This window comes from Eumetopias jubatus, unplaced genomic scaffold (genome assembly GCF_037043125.1).
Source record: "Eumetopias jubatus isolate StellerSeaLion01/CBP00866 unplaced genomic scaffold, mEumJub1_p1.0 scaffold_9, whole genome shotgun sequence".
Lineage (NCBI taxonomy): Eukaryota > Metazoa > Chordata > Mammalia > Carnivora > Otariidae > Eumetopias > Eumetopias jubatus.
Window position 1 is genome coordinate 84,079,146 of NW_028274815.1, and position 19,073 is coordinate 84,098,218.

Genomic DNA, 19,073 nt, shown 5'->3' on the forward strand with positions numbered 1-19,073 from the left:
AACCTGAAAGAGAGTATATAGCTAATGAGTCTTACGTAGCATTTCCATACTGACAAAATGCTTAGTTATTTCTAAAGACAAAACCAAATAATTTGATATCCAAAATCAGGAAACTATTCTAAGCTTCCAGATAATTTTTGGAAGAACGTCATGATTGCTTTTATATATTTAGAGGTTATGATGCTTTTTGTAATGTGTTTGGCTTTTAATACAAAATTTAAAACCAGGTACAGTGATTTTTCTCTTATTTTATATGATCAGGAAATTCGGTATTCCACAGAAGTGAAGTTTTCAGATAAGGGAAACCTATTTTTAATTGTTACTGGTAATGAAAAATACCACCACTTATTAAAAACCTCCTATATACGTTCAAGATGCTTTCTGGGAGCCTGATTTACATTACCATATTCAGTCAGAAAAATGTTGTGGGGTCTTTATTGTTGAGGAACCCAGAGCTGTACAAGGTCTTCCTATATGCAAAGTCTGTTTTTCCACACTTTCAAGATTAATTTTTTGGGTAACATTTTCTAAAATAGTGTTCTCCCCAACCTTATTTAGTAGAGTATAGTGAGTATAATTTAACCTTACAGTGCCTCAGGATTTTCCTTTCAGTATGGTTGTTAAGCTGATACCCTGGCAGGGGCTCGTAATTCCTGTACTGAATGGCCTGGCTATGCTGTAGTACTGATTCCTGTCATCTCCTTTCCTGTCAGACATCCTGTCAGGATGTCTGTGTGCGCGCATCTGCCTCTGGCCCTCTCGCCTTCCAGCCTTCTGGCATAACTAAACTTGTTAGGCCTGTGAATTAAAACTAAGAGCCCTTGGACTTGGCGTGAGGACCTGTGTGCCCTTCCTACTAAGTAAAATCATGAATTTATGTCATCTGTGTTAACTCTTCGTAAGCATTTTTTTTGTGTGGATTTCTAGGTTTAGAACTTTATTCCAGAAGGTTGAACTTGAATAGAAATCTGGCCCCTGGCCTTACTGAGTCCAGCATATAGATATGTGAAAATTATACCTAGCTAATCTTACATGTTAGTGTTTCTTTAACTTATAAAGTTTCTTAAAGAGTACAGATGTGGGTTGGTAAAATAGAAAGGATATGGCAGATAAAACTTTATGAATAAAAATAATTCTATGTCACTTTTAATATTTACTTAAAAGTTACGTTATTTAGAAGTTTATTATTAAAGCTACAGCATTGTGTATCTGCTAGATTTGTTTTTGCAAAATTACTTTTTTATATTTAATGCTCAATCTTGGTATTGTATTTATGTGAAAAAGTTATTTTTGGCTTGTGAAATAACACATTAACTGGAAAGAAATTAGTCATGGGCAAGTACAGATTTTCTCCATTTCAAGGTAGTTTCATTTTCATTTTTGCCTAATATTTTAAGTTCTTTTGAAAAGAAAGAAACCACCTATTACACTTCCCCACTGAACCACTGTGATGCTACTGACCACCTGTGGCAGATCTGGCAGGAGGAAAGCAGGTGCCCTCGTATATGGTGACATGCATATATACATGTATACATGAATACTATGTATATATATATATATATATATATATATATAGTTGCAAGTACTGACATGCTTGCTGTTTTGAAAATATATCTTAATGCTGTGGTTCTTAACTCCCATTCCTCAGACCTTTAACATTACAGGTTACTGCCAAATGTTGATCAGCATATAAAAAATATTTTTAGCTCTCACCGTACAGTTACCATGAGGAGGATTGAACTGCCAGATTGAACATTGCACTGAGTGGGTTCTGTAATTGAACTTAAAGTAGTTACAGTTTGAGGGGCGCCTGGGTGGCTCAGTTTGTTAAGCGACTGCCTTCGGCTCAGGACATGATCCTGGAGTCCCGGCATCGAGTCCCGCAATGGGCTCCCTGCTCGGCGGGGAGTCTGCTTCTCCCTCTGGCCCTCCCCCCTCTCATGTGCTCTCTCTCCGTCTCTCATTGTCGCTCTCTCAAATAAATAAGTAAATAAATAAAATCTTAAAAAAAAAGTTACAGTTTGGCCAAGGGAAGACACTACTTTACTGTCTGGAGACTAAAGAAATCAGCTCCAGAGCCTGTGACAGAGGCAGAGCTGCAGCGGTTTCCCTCAGTGACCCAAAGGGAAAGCCTGGTCCAGTGACATTGTTACACATTGTTATACTTGAGCAGACACTGGGTGACAGTGATTTCAAAATCATGCTGTCAGCACAGAAGAAAGTTGAGAACCACTGCTATTTGCATTTTCCTTTTTGAATTAAGTGGTATCAGTTACCAATTTTAAGTTGGAGACATCTCAGTGATATTAAATATTATGGATACAAAATTGCACTTGCATTTACTAATGTCTTTATTTGGGAATTAAAAGTTAAGTTCTACATTACTGTAGAATTTCAGGAAAAAAGCCAGCAAATTGATATATAGCACTGCTGAAGTCTACCAATTACTTTTTAATTGGTATTATAGGCCTCATTCTGAAATCAGAATGTTTTATTCTCCTAAGTGTGAATATGCTGTATGAAGTTTCTCTAATTGATTTGCTGTGCCCATTCCATTTGATGTATCATTTTTCACAATATTTCATAATTTGTGCTCACTTCTAATGAACAGAGTCGTTAGGACAGGCATGTCTAAGTACAACTGACAGCTAACATTAGGTGCCAGATGCAGTTTATAAAGCTATGTAGAACTGTAGAGAACAGTTTAAATAAATTAGCACCTGTACATTAGTCTCACTTGCTGGTAATTTATAAGCGAATCAGTAGAGATGACATTTAGGTAAGTCATTGATCAAGTTAACAGCTGCAGACCCACTGCCCAGCTGGGATACCTAATTAATAGAGATTGCATTCCTGACCCAGTGCTCCTCCTGGGTTGAGCCTGCAATCCTTTTATACTTTGATTTAAGCCTAAGAATGTAGTTAAATACTTTGCCTTCATTTTAGGGAACCCTTGAATTACCAGTATTCTAGTTAAAAATCTGAAAATGTAGGAAACATATTTACAAAGGAGAATTGCCTTACTCCATGACTTATTTGGATTAATTTGTTTTAAAATTTACATTCTTTATTTTTGTCAGCACTTTTTTGTTTTAGATCCAGATGAACAGTGCTACGGTCTAATAAATTTTTAAAGGTTCCTGTAATTACCATTAAATGTATACTCCATTTTTTTATTTCCAAAAGCATGGTTTTTGTGTTTTGTTTTTTTGTTATTGTGACAACCGTTGAACCTACTTCAAATATGAAACAATTATTTCAAATGTAACATAAGTTTAAAACCCCTAAAAACTTTCTTACGCTGAATTCCATACAAATTTCAGAACTTAATATAGGAAATACTAAACTAGAACTTATAGGAAAATGCTCTTTTTTTCCTCTCTCCCTCCCTTTGGCTCAGAGTTTCTTCTGAGTGAACTTCAAACTGAAAGAATAAGTCATCAACAGCCTCAAAATCAGAGTAAGGCAGTGATTTGGTATCTCTTTCAGGTATATATATTCATGGATATTGGCAGTGTTTGCATACCAGTGTGTTAACTACAGGCTACATCCAGAATCTAGTTCCTAGACTGGGAAAGGTTCTCTTGAAACACAAATGCTAACCTAAAACAAATAACATTAGGCCAGTAATATTGCTTTCAAGCTTCTTGAAGAATTGAGTCCCAACTGATAGACAGTTGGCCCTCGAACAACACAGGGGTGAGGGGCGCTGACCCCCTGTATAGTTGAAAATCCGCATATAACTTGACTCCCTCATCACTTAACTACTTACTAACAGCCTACTACTGCCTGGAAGCCTTACTGATAACGTAAGCAGTTGATTAACACAGATTTTGTATGTGATGTCTGTTATATACTGTATAATTACAAGAAAGCAAGCTAGAGAAGAGAAAATGTTATTAAGAAAATCATAAGGAAAATACATTTACAGTACTGCGCTGTTTGTCAAAAAAAATCAGCACATACGTGGACCCGCAGAAGTTCAAACCTGTGTTGTTCACGGGTCAAATGCATTATTTTTGTCTTTTGTTTTTGTGGAAGAACTGAGTGTTGCTCAGTTTACATAACCGTGTTTTACGTAGATTGTTTAGAAGTGAAAAGGTGCTTATTTCAGATAATTAAGAAATTTCTGTTAGTTCTTTTGTTGATAAACGTGGTCCAGGTGGGCCAAACCACAATTCACATGTGAAATGCCAAGTTTCCTCTAATTTGAAGATACTTGAAGACCTAGGCCATGTCCTACTGGTACTTCTCTGGTGCCTGGTAAGTGTCACATGCACCAGGGAATCTGAGAACATTATAGTTGATAGATGGGTTAACATTAACAGAGTCAAGTATTTCTCTCACCGCCTTCCTCCACTGGTTTTCTGGTTGACTTAATTTCACCTTATAATATTTGAATTCTGCATTTTTACCATGCTAATACAGATATTTTTGAATAACATCAGGAAAACTGCTTAAAAATAACTGAATTATTTTAACACTTTCTTTGCCTTTGTTTCTCCTTTTCTTTTCTGGTACTTTTGAACCTTTCCCGACCAAATCTTTACCTTAATTTAAAATTTTATGGGAAAAGCCCTTCTGCCCCTAACCATTTTTGTTACTTATTTTTTATTATAATTCTCTTCTTTGAAATACCATCCATAGCTTTATGTTGAACTGGGAATAGTATTTTTATATTGCGTATTTTTGGGAAGCCCCAAGGACTCAAGAGATTAGCCCATGGAAGACTTTATCTTTCATGAAATGTTTTTCCAGTGTGGGACAGAGGCTGTCAATTGTAAGGAGTGAGGATGAAGTTGTCTGCCATCTACAAGGAGAGCTTGAGGAAGTCTCTTGAACCTGTGGCTTTTAATAGAAACCGATTGAGGAAGCCAAAGGGGCAAATTAGTGGGGGTATGGAGAGAGGTAGAGAGTTAAATGCCATATTTGGAAGGGCTTGCACAAATGCCTTTGTACTAAAATAGGTGTAAAGTCACTAGGCCCTAACAGACCCCTTTATGGGTGTGGGATGTGCCTGCCACTGAGCTAACTTCTCCTAGCCTGGCTTTGAATTGCCACTGAGTTATCCTGGTCAGGAAAGGCGAAATCTTATCATTGAGGCTCCTAGGATAAGAAGACGCTCTGAAAGACAGGAAGCAGGAAGGCTGTTGTGCTCCCTGATGGGTCTTGCTCCCGTTGCAGGGGCCAGTGCCCTCAGAACTGATGCAGAGCTTCTACTAACGAGATGGCAGTGACTTCAGTGAGACCGTACTGGTGAGGTGGGTGCTGGAACAGCAGACTGCAGCACATGTGTTCTCATACTTTGCAAACGTGTAGAATGTCCAGAAGCCATGTCACTACCAGCAGCAGACTTTGGAGAGAAAGGTGATGCACAACTTCCTCTCCTCACCATTCTTGCCTTTAAGATGGTGGTGGGGACAGTTACTGTGGACCTGGACTGAAGGCCCTGCAAAGTCTGGCTGGAGTGTTCCCTGAAGGGCATGTTGCAGACAAGGCTCTGTCTTCAGGAGCTCTGGAGGATGACTTGTTCCTTCAGGTAGGCATTCCGAGGCTACAAGAAAGAGGTGGATGCTTGTCATTTTTGTCGTTATGTTTGGTTGTTTTTTTCTTTGTTTCTGGAAGAAAAGAGGTGCAAAACAAGCAGGAGTTTTCAGGATTGGTCACAACTGGATATTTATATATATATATATATTTTTTAAGATTTTATTTATTTATTTGACAGAGAGAGACACAGCGAAAGAGGGAACACAAGCAGAGGGAGTGGGAGAGGGAGAAGCAGGCTTCTCGCGGAGCAGGGAGCCCGATGTGGGGCTCAATCCCAGGACCCTGGGATCATGACCTGAGCCGAAGGCAGACGCTTAACGACTGAGCCACTCGGGCGCCCCTATTTATATCTTTTTCTTTCCAGTAGCAAGTTAAGATTAACTGTGGAAAGGAACAACAGACGATGGGAGGTGAGGAGAGGACAGTGGGGGCTGTCCTGAATTAATAAACACTACAAGAAGACTAATTGGGTATCTGGAGTCTTTTGTGATGTTACTTTCATTTTTGCCCCTTTTGAGTGTTTGTGTGTATATAGACCTACATTTTCCTGCAACTGCCTGTATATAAATGTTTCTACTTCCTACTCCCAGCATTGAAATCCAGGCTGAAATGAGGTTTAGAATCCAAGTGCTCTCGCCTTAGACAAAAGTAATTTAGTCATTCTGGTTATTAGCAGAGGGCCTCAGTGGTGCTAAGAGAGATGTCAGGAAATTCAGCTTTCCACATGGTTTCCATGATACTGAGCTCCCCATTCAAACCCCCAGGGAATCAAATCACAGAGTATTCAAATGTTCTCACCTCATGGAAGAGAAAATGAGGAATGGCTATCATGACCAGATTCTTCATAGAAATCTTCTATTCAAAGATGTTTTGGTTGTTAATATTCTCTCTTATGAAAGTGGGTATATGTTTGTTAGTTTAGACCAGTAAAATCACAGACTTTATAACTTTGTAACAGTTTAATGAAGTTTGAAAGCCTTGCTGAGATACACAATAATAACATCAGTGCAGTGCTATCCATACTGCTTGAAGGCTTTGGTTAAAATAGTCTAGAGCTGTGTGGTGGCCACTAGCTGTGTGGAATTGTTTGTAGGTAGTTAATATTAACGAACATTAAAGTTTAGTTCTCTAGCCACACTAGCCACATATCAAGTGCACAATAACCACATGGGCTACAGACTGTCATATCACCCAGCACAGATTATAGAATATTTCCATCATCGAAGAAAGTTCTTTCAGACTGTGTTGACCAGAGGATTGCTCCGTCACTTCCCCCCAAGTAAGAATTTGCATTTCTTGTCTTGTGTTATTTGAAAGAAAGGGAACAGTTGGGAAGTATAAGTGTTATCATTCTGCAATTTCATTTTTATATTGTTTTTGTGACATGATTCCAAATACCTGAAGAATTGGTTTTGAGAACAGTTCAAAAATACACCGTAAGAATAAATAGAAATTTAGAAGTCTAGGAAATTGTTGCTTTTATCTGGCAGAAACAGCAGGTTTACTAAAACAATTTCAGTTGTTCAGTTATTCAATTATAGAAGAACAAAAGATTCATGACTTACATGTGTATATGTATCTGTGTACACACACATATATATATTTGTGTATGTATTTTACATGGGAGTAGGAATTGAAAATTGAAAACCTGAAATATTATAGGCTAATGGCAATAGCAGTAAACATTAATTTGTATACTTGTAAAAATTTCATTCATACAGAAAAGGAGAAATAATTGTATAATGCATGCCCTATGACCATCACCTAGTTTAAATAACTTAACATTTGCCATATTTGCTTCCCCTGTATTTTGTGGCTGAACTATTTTCTTTCTTTTTTTTTTTTTAAAGATTTTATTTACTTATTAGAGAGAGAACGTGGTGGGGGTGGTGGGGGGCATCAGAGGGAGAGGGAGAAGTAGACTCCCCACTGAGTAGGAAGCCTGACCCCAGGCTTGATCCTAGGACCCAGAGATCATGACCTGAGTCTAACCGACTGAGCCACCCATGCGCCCCTGAACTACTTTAAAGTCAATTACAAACGTTATGATGCTTTACCCCTACATACTTGAGTATACATCTCCAAAAAATTAGGATACTTTCCTATATAACCACAATACCATTATCACATTTAACAAAATTAATTTGAATATAGTCTGTAGTGCAGTATGAGATCATTTATATATTAACCTGTATTTAAATGTCCCCAGTTACCTGTAAAGTGTTGTATTTTCTAGTTGATTCACTCAAGGACTCTGCAATCAATTTGCTTCTTTGTCCTTTGAGTACTATATTCCCCTGCTATCTGTGGTTTTGCTTTCTGTGGTTTCAGTTATCTGTCCAGAAGCAGATGATCCCCCTTCTGACATATCAGAATGTCACTAGTAGTCTAACATTACATCATAGTGCCTCCGTCATTCGCTTCACATTATCTCATCACATAGGCATTTTATCATCTCATACCATCACAAGAAGATGTTAGTACAATACAATAAAGCATTTTGAGAAAGAGCCCACATTCACATAACTTTTATTGCAGTATATTGTTAATTATTTTATTGTTAATCTCTTACTGTATCTAATTTATAAATTAAACTTTATCATAGGCATGTATGTATAGGAAAAAGCATAGTGTCTATAGAGATCAGTACTATCTGTGGCTCTAGGCAGCTTCTGAGGGTCTTGAAATGTATCCCCCGCGAATAAGGGGGACTGTGGTACCTGCCGATGTTCTCCATCTGGGGTGGGAAATCGGTGACTAAAAAACCAAGGTCCTTTGCCTTCGAGAGCACCCTCTACATGTGACCAAGGTAAAATCCAAAGAATTGGTAACAGGGCCTGGGAGAAAGAACTGTAAGAAGGCAAAAGTAAGTTATTTGAGGAGGAGCTATGAATGTGCTGTTAGGATAACTTCAGTGGAACAATCCTAAACACAGCTGACAGTTGGGAATGGTTTGGAAACTACAGAAATAGATTTAGCCTCTCTCCACATGAATTTGCTCGACAGGAGGAGAATCAGAGGTGGCACTCTGAGGGAACTAGCATTTAAGGGAGGAGCAGAGATGTGTTTACAAGAAACCAGAGAAGAACTTGGAGAGAGGTAGGAGGGGACCATGGCTATGAGGGGAAGACAGTAACCTTCTGTGGAAGAGACCTATAGGTCATGAGGCTCCAAAGGGAGGCTTGGTGAGGCCAGGCAATCACAGGAGCAGAATTATGGTAAGCCTGATTGAAATCTTTGAGCTAAAGAGTAAGGTCGTTGAGGAAGTGGGTATGTGCTTCTAAGGATGGATATGGGAATTGAGAGTGGTTTATTGGCCTGGGTGGCACTGGGAGTCTTGTGTAGGTGGCTCACACACAGGGCAGGAATTGGTATGTAAAGGAAAGGAGGTGAGCATCAGCCTTTATGATTGCTGCAAAAAGTGTGGAAGTTCAAGCCAGGGGAGAAGGATGGGGAGAGAATAGACTCGCCAGACGGTGTGGTGCTGGAGAGACCTGAGGGCTCTGTCTGTCCAGTGTGACTGACGTGGTAGGGCAGTAGACAAGTGTGGAGAGCGCTCCAACAGGTATAAACAAAGAAGGGAAATGACAGAGCCCCCAGGGAGTCAGGGGAAGTCGCTCAGGAGGGTTGGCCTTGGAGCTAGGTCTCAAAAGACAAACAGGAATATGTTAAATGGAGAAGTGGAATGATGGTATTCCAGGCAGAGAAAATAGTACGTAAAGGACCTGACTTGGCAAGGAACAAGTGACTGCTAAGAAAAGCCAGATGAAAAGTATTGCTGAAAAAAGGTTGTGGCCACTTCCCTTACTTCCCTCCGCATAACCTAGAAATAGTTGAAGCACAGGTCCTGTAAAATATTCTTTTACCAACCCATGTTATTTCATGTGTACTCTGACAGTAACCCCCGTATGTGAGATTATGTGTGCGTCTGTCTCTGCTGCTGGCATTCGGTCAGGAATCGTAGCTTCCTAAACTCTCGGAGTCCCTAGAACTTAGGTGCGATGAATATTTGTTGAATAAAATTGATCAAGGTAAAACTGATTCACAGTAAATGGTCAGTTTCTTTTCCTTTGAGCATAGTTGGGCTTTTCTCCTAATTTTACCACTAACTAGCTGAATGTCCTTCATGCCAGTGGAGACGTAAATCCATTTTCTGAGAGACCTAGGTTGCCTCCCTGACCTCAACAGGGAAGAGCACATTCAGATAGTAAATTTCAGGAGGTTCGGGTTCTAGCTTTGCCACTTTAAGTCCTAAAACAAAATAATGTGGAGAAATGTTTCACATAGAACATTTTTGTATAGCTCACATTTATCTAGTGCATGTGGGGTGCTGTGCTTTTGCAAATACCTTATTTAATCCCTACAACAACTAGATAAAGCTGATGTCCTTACAAGTTAGAATCACTGGGAATGGTGTTACCGGAGAATATTTTTATGGTTATAGGACATAGTAAGGGTCTTATGTTATTTAGACATTCACCACTCCCTCTGTTCTGAATTCTGAAGTGCAGCGAGAGTAAAGGTTTTCCTACGTTACAGCACATGATGCTCTGCCCAAAACACAGCAGTGGGCTGGCTGCTCAACTTGCTACTCACACTCAGAATTCTCTTCTTCCTATAAAAACTATTTTTTACAAAACGGTATTTACCTACTTGAGTTTCAGGCCTGGAAAGCCAACAAAATTGTTTTTTCATAAAATCCAGGTAGTCCTTTGTTTGCCTCAGAATTTGGAAGAAATCAATTTAGAGTGCCTGGAGGAGATAAATGGAAGTGATAGGTTAAGTCGTGGTCGCACTGTCCCATGCATGCTGAACAGATGACAGAACTCCTAGTGTGCCTTCCCTGTTTTCTATCTTCTGTTTGGTTAAAAAGTAACCAATTTATGACTAATATAACACTGTGTTATAACTCCACTGGAATTAGAAAGTATATTCCTCATAATTTGGTATAAAAGATGTAATACAGATTTGGAAAAAAAAAGCTGTTTTATGTACTGTTTCTTCTTTTGTTCCATTTCCTGCCATCCTTTGTTTTTCATTGTTTTTACTGAATTTGCGATTTTGCTGTTGATCTAACATGGTGTCGTGCTCTATGGACCTTCTCCACAGTACCTAATATAGTTTGGCACAAATATAATATAGTTGGTACAGTATAGCATAGTACATTGTACACGCCATGTCAGTAATTAGTAATAGAGTATATAGTATAGTATGATATAGTTAGTATAATACAGTTGGTTGTATTATTATTATCACCTAGGGGCGCCTGGGTGGCTTAGTCGGTTAAGCGTCTGACTCTTGGTTTTGGCTCAGGTCATGATCTCAGGGTCGTGAGACTGAGTCCTCTGTCATGCTTGTGCTGAGCACCAAGTCTGCTTGTCCCTCTTCCTCTGCTCCTGCCCTCCCCTGTGCTCCTGCCCTCCCCCCTGCATTGCATGTTCTCTCTAAAATAAATAAAATCAACATGATCACCTAATATGGTGAGGAATTATGAATTAGTAAATATGTGTTAATTTATTCTTAGGTGAGATTTTTTTTTTTAATTTCCACCAAATATTTTATTAACTTGTTTTTAAGTTAATACAGAGATTGCCTTAAGACCTAGACACCCTTTGCAATTGATGCTTTATTTTCAAGTTCTACTGATTAACTTCCTGGTGACTTGTCTATATCTTAGTTTTCATGAGAAATCTAGCTGCGGGATGAATTCTTTACATTTTCATTGCCGTCTTGAACTCTTTTCAGTAGTCCCCTAGGTTACTAGTAATTTTTATATTTGAAATGATGCCAGTGACAGCTTGAACCTGATTTGAAAGTTGGTTGGACTTACACCCCCGTGATCCTCGCGTGCTTACCCCAAGATGCAGAGTTGTACTTCAGTCTTCCATGCTAATATTCTCACCCAGGCCTTGAGTTAGTAGCCCCTTGGCTAAAATGTCTGACCAGCCTTGGGGATGCCATGGCTGACTGTGGGAACCAGACCTGAAGACCACCTGTCCCACAGATGCTGTAGGCTCATGGTGACCCTGCTGAGACAGGTTAGGTTTGGAAAGACCCAATTGACTTATTTTTTAATTTTTAACATTTTCCCCTGATTTTTATTTTGAAATTTTTCAGATTTTCAGAAAACTTGAATATTCAATGAATAACAAACACACATGCACATATATACCTTTCATATAGATTTGCCAGTTAACATTTTGCCACATTTCCTTTCTCTATATAAAATTTATTTTGAGTGAGTGTTGAAAATGCAGTATCATAACACCTAACCCCCCTATTTGTATCAGTATTTACCCCTAAGAACATACATCCTTTATACCATTTTTCCACGATACCACTATTATATCTAATACAATTACAATAATTCTGTAATGTCATATATTCTATAGTCTATATTTAAATTTTCTCAGTTTTCCCTAAAATGTCTTTATAACTAGCTAGTTTTGTAGAATCCAGACCACTTGTCTTATACAGTTGTCCACATTGTGGTTTTCTACTTGCTTTCTTGTGATTAGATTTAGAATGTATAAAGGGTAATACTTACGTGATGTGGTATACTTCCTGTTCCCTCACACCAGGAGGTACATGATGAGTTTGTCCCACTATTGATTGTACATCTGACCCCTTGGTTAATGTGGTGACCAGTAGACCTCTTTATTGTAAAAGTGATTTTTTTCCCCTTGTAACTAAGTTATCTGTAGGGTGATTATTTGGGGTTCTATTCTATATTCTATTCCCTAGTAACCTTTCAGCCAATGACTTTGTCATCCACTGGTGCTCCTTGGCTGAAATTGGAGATTACTTTGGAACTTATAAAACAGTGATTTTCTACTTCTGTCATTCCTTCTACTTTTATTAACTGGTATTGTTTCATAAAAAGGCCTTCCTTTTCTCCTTGCCCCCTCCTTCAGAACCCTGGAGAGAGAGAGAGTGTGTAGAGGCACACTCTTCGACATGTACGTACTAAGTGTGTTACCAGGCATTGTCATTGTTCTTTGATGTTCACATTGTCCCACGTGTGGCCAGTGGGAGCTGCTTGAAGCTGGCTTCTCTGTCCTTTTGAGCACTTCCTTGTTTCCTGGCACAGGAAGGTGTCTTAGGCTTATTTTGTGCTTTTCCTGCTTTAGGCCTAGAATTAATCATTTCTCTAAGATACTCTGTTCCTTATACTAGGAAATTGTATTTAGAAACCAAGATTTGGATACTAGGGGCCACTCATTGCTTTCAGAGTTTCATTGCATCTATGCTCTTTCAGGGGACAGAACTAAAAAGTACTATCTTTTAAATATTATAGGAATAATCCAGGAAATAATATTTTTTAAAGATTTGCCTAATTCAAACTTAACATTACATTTCTTCTTTTATGTTTGTATCTCTTCTACAGTAAAATTTTGGTCACCATACAATTAATACATTTATTTACTTTATGCTATAATATACACAGAATGTTTCAGAATTTTAATATTAATATTACTAACAATAAGCCTTCCAAGTAAAGTTGAAGATTTCTTTGCTATTCTTTTTTGTCATTAGAAATTAGGTTTATTTGTTTTTGTTTGAGGTTTATTTGTTTTTGTTTGTATTAAGTTTTAAGAGTTTCTTTTGGAAAATTTTGGTCTTTAATATATAAAGCATATTCATGCTTCGAAGTTCAGCTGAATAAAGGCATACCTAGGGAAGCCTTACTCATCCCCCTGGCCCTCACCCTGCTACCATCTAATAAGTGATGATTTTTATTAGTTTCCACTGTACCCTTACTTGTGGAAAGAAACCTATGTATATTTCTCCCTATTCCTACATGTATTTTCTTATTTCTTTTTCTTATACCAAAGGTCACACTGTAAGTACATTTACTTTGCGTCTTTTATCAATCTTTTTTTATGGCTAGAGTGCTTGATGGCATGGATGTGCCATCATTTATGCAGCCAACCTTGTGGGGGGGGGTGTTTCTAATATTTTGTTGTTATAAATCAGTGAATAACCTGTGATGATGTTGGTTTTGCCTGTGGGGGTATAGCTTATATAAAGGAATTCGCCCTGTTTTCTTCTCATGCTTGTTTGATTTGATTTTCTGTGTTTAGCTCTCTGACCCATCTGCAGTTCATTCTCGTGTACGGTGTCTGGTTTGCATCCACTTTTATGTTTTTCCAAATGGGAGTCAGTTGTCTCAACATCACTTACTAAAAAGTCTACCTTTTCTCCCTCAGAGAAGGAAAGGCAGAGGAGTCCCTGGTTTTAAAAAGAAAAAATGGTCACAAAATTAGCACTCGGATGTGTGATCTAAGGGTTTTTTTAGTGTCCGTTTTATTGCCAAAGGCCGAATGGGAGAATGATGCTTGACCCAGAGACACAGATGGGCTCCCTAAGATAACTGAATTGATAAGCCCCAAGTTATAGCTCCCTAACTTTCAGGGGCGAAATCTGGTCTAGCACATTTACTGTGTGGGTGAGCAGAGAGGCCCATCCTGAGAACAGCCTCTCTAAAAGAACAGCACTGAGTTTACGTGAGCTGCCAGTTCATTTAGAGTTCAGATACAGTGCTAATAAGATCCAAGGCCACAGACTTCTCATCTGACACCATTCAAGAGAAATGAAAATGCATGTGGTTTGCTTTTAATTGTGAGGAGTGGTGTTCGAGAAGACGCTGTCATGGCTTACATAGTTGTCAAGTTGGTGGCAGTACTAGAGGTCAGGGGCTTTTGGAAATGTGTGGGGGTGAGATTCATCACAGGCACTAGGGATATTACTGGCATAGATGGTGAAGGGCCAGGGGTGTTAAGTGACCTGCAGGACACGGGAAGGGCAAGGCTGCCTACAACAGAGCTGTCACACTCAAAATGCCATGGCATCCCCATTGAGAAACAGACATTTAAGAGAACTTGGTTGGAAAAATGTAGTATAAAAACCTCTCAAAACTTCTAGGAAGAGTTCAAAGAGCATCAAAAACATTTGGGCTATCACAGTGGATGAGGCTTGGAGCCTGCTCTTTTCAGTATTCGGTCTTTGATATTTGCACTGCCAATGGGGAGTTCGAAGGGGTGCTCTTGAGCACATTACCACCGAGTTTGTATAGGAGCAACTCTCGTTTGGCTTTTAAAAGAGAGATTTGTGGTGTCACATTCATGTTTGAAACTGACACTTGAAAATTGTTAATAACCAGTTTAATAGTCACAAATAATTTTTTCTTTGGGGGATGTGTATGTGGTAATTTTTTCTCATGTTTAAAAGATTATAAGATGAGATAATGTATATGAAAGTCTTAGTTTGATATCTGGCATGTAGGAACTCAGGAACTATTAGTCATAACATTAACTTGTGTTTATAACAGTTGTTAATTAACCTTTGTTATATTTGTTATATATTTTCAGAGAGCTATTGCTTACCTTTTTCCAAGTGGTTTGTTTGAGAAGCAAGCCAGGCCAATAATGAAGGTAGTTCTCTTCATTAATATTTTTTAAAATTTCACTTAGGTTTATAATATGTTACAGTAATTATCTAATTCATTGTAATTTATTTTACAGCATCCTGAACAGATTTTTCCAAAACAAAGAGGTAAGTTTGCTCAAGAATGAATGAGCAGTTCTTCCTTTGCTGCAGTGTTATGTTACATATCAGCAGTCGCCCACATATGGTGGAGATACACCCCTGTGTTGTGGCAGTTGTGAGGTCGATCAGTGATACTTTATAAGTAAAAATAAATGACTGGAATTTATAGACTATTTCTTTTTAATTAAATAATATTATAATTAGATCAGCTTAGAGTTTATGCCGATACTAATGTCATACTCATTCTAATATGCTTTTTTGAGGAAGAGGTTGGTACAGATCTGGAGACTAATTCACCTTTTTTTATGTGAAAATTTAAAATTTTTGTTCATTTCGGAAGCATATTTTCACTGAATATAGACCCCTTTTTTTTGTCTTTCCTTTATTGATATAATTACATTGTCTTTCGTCTTGCATTGTTTCTGATAAGCAGTTAGCCATCATTCTTGCCTGGCCCTCTGTTTTCTCTGGTTTCTTTTAAGATTTTCTCTTTATCTCTTAAATGTGTAAAATTAAATTTTGAAGAAAACATACAGCAGGCTTTAAGGTTGCCAGGAAATAATATATTTACTATTTTCCAATTTACATTAAAAGCCTGTTAGCCAATGTGGACTGGTGGTAGTTATTAGTTAATTTAAAAAGTACTAAAGCTAGGGTGGTTCAGTGGGTTAAGAATTGGACTCCTGATCTCAGCTCAGGACTTGATCTCGAGGGTCATGAGTTCAAGCCCCACATTGTGCTCCATGCTGGGCATTGAGCCTACTTTAAAAAAAAAAATTTTTTTTAAGTACTAAAACTAGAAATTACTTCTTAAAAACACTCAGTATAAATTTATATTTATTCATCAGTCTTTTGCTACAACCCTAGAGGGGTTTTTTCTTTGAGCCAGGTATGTGTTTCTCCCTGTTTCTTTTGCATAACCCTGCTGTCACTGACACATCATCAAAGTTTTTTAGTTTTGGTTTTCTCTTAGTGGAGCAAAGAACTTAAAACTTTCTAAGAAATCTGAGTGTAGAATATTTCTATATTTCTACAGATTTTTCCTCTAACCACACTGAAGTAGAGCAAACTTTTTTTTTTAGTAACTTGCCTTTCAGTTTTTTTAAAGCATTCAACTTAGTTCTCACAGTAGCAAAAACTATCTTTTCTGTTTCCACTCATATTTCATCTGTTTATGTAATACTTAATTCATGTAATTACAGAAATAAATATAATTGTAATAAACAGGTTTGGGAATGGACACAGCTGACTCTTAGTAAGCATGTAACTCTGCAGCAAAAATGTGTCTATTTCCTAGAGGAGAGCCTGCTAGCCACAGATGCTCATTGTGCAGGCGGCATTACTCAGTATCTTTTAGAGCTGATTCAGTGGAGATTGGTAAGAGAGCAGATATTTCAATAAAAAATGTATTTGTTTTGCACTGATATTTCTGCTAAGTCTTAACCTGTGTTCAAAGCTAGGCATTCTTTTTTTTTAAGATTTTATTTATTTATTTTGAGAATGAGCGAGAGAGAGCATGAGCGGGAGCAGAGGGAGAAGCAGAGGCAGAGGGCATGAGAAGGGGCCGAGGGAGAAGCAGACTCCTTGCCGAGCAGGGAGCCTGACATGGGGCTTGATCCCAGGACCCTGGGACCATGACTTGAGCCGAAGGCAGACACTTAACTGACTGAGCCACCCAGGCGTCCCCAGAGGTAGGCATTCTTTCATTCTGCTGCTCCACTTCGCTCCTTGAAATGATAACTTTTGTTTTGAATCTTGTTATAAAAGTTAGGGGTCTTTTTATAAATATATTGTCTTTTATATTTCCTCATTTCTTTGACGTAGTTGATTATAAACTATAACATTTCAATTGATAGCTCTTGGGGAGATAATAAATGAAGGCTGTGTTACAAGTGCACATCAGGGGGCGCCTGGGTGGCTCAGTTGGTTAAGCGTCTGCCTTCGGCTCAGGTCATGATCTCGGGGTCCTGGGATTGAGCCCTGCATCGGGTTCCCTGCTCGGCGGGAAGCCTGCTTCTCCCTTTCCCACTCCCCCTGCTTGTGTTCCCTCTCTCGCTGTCTCTCTCTCTGTCAAATAAATAAATAAAATCTTAAAAAAAAAAAAAGTACACATTAGTTTTAAAGATGCAGCTCAAGTTTATTGAAATAATACTGTATATACAAGGCATAGAAACTTAATGGCTTTTCTGTAAATGTGGTAACTGATTTTTTTTTCCTTATTTTTAGTGGCTTCTCTATTTTTCAGCCTCACAGGCTCCTCACATGTCTTTGTCTCTTTGCATCTCTTATACATCTGCTCCTCTGAAACTGTTTCTTTCAAATCATACCAGCTTCTCAGTAATAGAAATTTGTTATTGCTATCAGCTAGAATGTAACAACTGAAACTTCTAGACATCCCTGCAAAATGCTCCTGTTATTTTGGAGCTGTGTCAGTATTGGTAGGATTTTATTACATATTGCAGTTAACTATATTTAGACAGGATTCCTTTAGAATTAGCAAAATATTTTTTGCCACCTACCTACCAATTTTGCTGTACTTTGTAGACATAAGACAAACTCATTTTTTATGTTAAAAAATATCAGTGAAATTTAGATTTGAATAGATTATGATGCTTGTAAAGTGCCACCACTTTCTTTACTAAAGGATGGAAGCTTCCAGATAGAGTTAACATAAAAATCCTACTCTACTATTTAAGGCAAGTGATAAAAATATCGGGAAAAACAAAAATATATGCCAGATTGATGACAGACGCAAGGAATAGCACCTAACACTAGATGAAATGGAATTCAGGGGGGTCGAGGAGTGGTTCGATGAGACAAGAATGTTAATTGATATTGATAGAATCTAATACCCTTTAAGTGGATTTGACGACCATGAATCTTTTTGTACCAGGCATTTAGTATTGAAATGTTCATAGCAAAAGCTGTTAACTAAGGCTGTAAAGAATTTGAATAACACAGTATGATTTTACAGCTACACATACAAGTACAAAGAATACATTTTCTATATGGATGCTAATGGAATATTAATAGAATTATGATGTAATAGTTAATAGAGAACATCCAACAAATTCCAAAAAGTAGAAATGATACAGATTAGATCTTCTGACTTCAAATCAATAGAACCATAAAACTATTGGATTAAAGAGGAAATCAGAATGGAAGTCACAGATTATTTAGAAATGTAGAAAGATGAGAACAGTTCATATCAAACCCTACGATATAGACAGGTATTATGCAGAGAGAGGTATTATGCAGAAGCAAATGTATTTATGAGACATTAACAGATACTAGAAATAAATGAACTCAGTATTCAAGAAAGTAGGAAAGGAACTAAATTGATGAATGAAGAAATTTTAAAGAAGAGGTAGGATAAATAAAACCAACTAGTTCTTCAGAAAAGCCAATGAAATTGATCAACTTCTGGCAAGTCTGGTCAAGGAAAAAAGAAAACGTAAAATTTAGGACAATATTAATCATTTTAAATAATATTCAGAGGATATTTTTAAAGTGAAGATTGTTGTGGGTAGCTTTATTCTAATTATTTTGAAAAATATCCTAATTAATAGGGATGCCTGGGTGGCTCAGTGGGTTAAGCATCTGCCTTCGGCTCAGGTCATGATACCAGGACCCTTGCTCAGCAGGGAGCCTGCTTCTCCCTCTGCCTGCCGCTCCCCCTGCTTGAGCTCTCTCTCTCCCACTCTCTCATTCTCTGACAAATAAAATCTTTAAAAAATATATATCCTAATTAATAACTAGTATTTATTGAAACATGGAGTGGGCCAGGCAACAGTTCTAAGTGCTTTGTATGTATTTACTCATAATCTTCACAACAGTTTTATTAAGTAGATACTATCATGTTCCCCATTTTACAGATGAAGGAACTAAAACCTGGAGAGTAATCTTAACAACAGCTAGGAACTGGCTGAGGCAGAGGGGAGGAGTTAAGACGGTGGAGGAGTAGGGGGACCCTAAGC

General features: G+C 38.0%; 1 protein-coding gene across 2 annotated transcripts in view; it reads left to right on the forward strand.

The window, feature by feature from the left end:
• Nucleotides 1–19,073, forward strand: part of MRPS9 (mitochondrial ribosomal protein S9) — a 61,677-nt gene that overhangs the window by 14,172 nt on the left and 28,432 nt on the right. For both annotated transcript variants that reach the window (XM_028103990.2, XM_088026604.1), the window contains exons 3-4: nt 14,919–14,981; nt 15,072–15,102. In XM_028103990.2, coding sequence (XP_027959791.2) covers nt 14,919–14,981; nt 15,072–15,102 — 94 coding nt within the window. The remainder of the gene's footprint in view (nt 1–14,918; nt 14,982–15,071; nt 15,103–19,073) is intronic.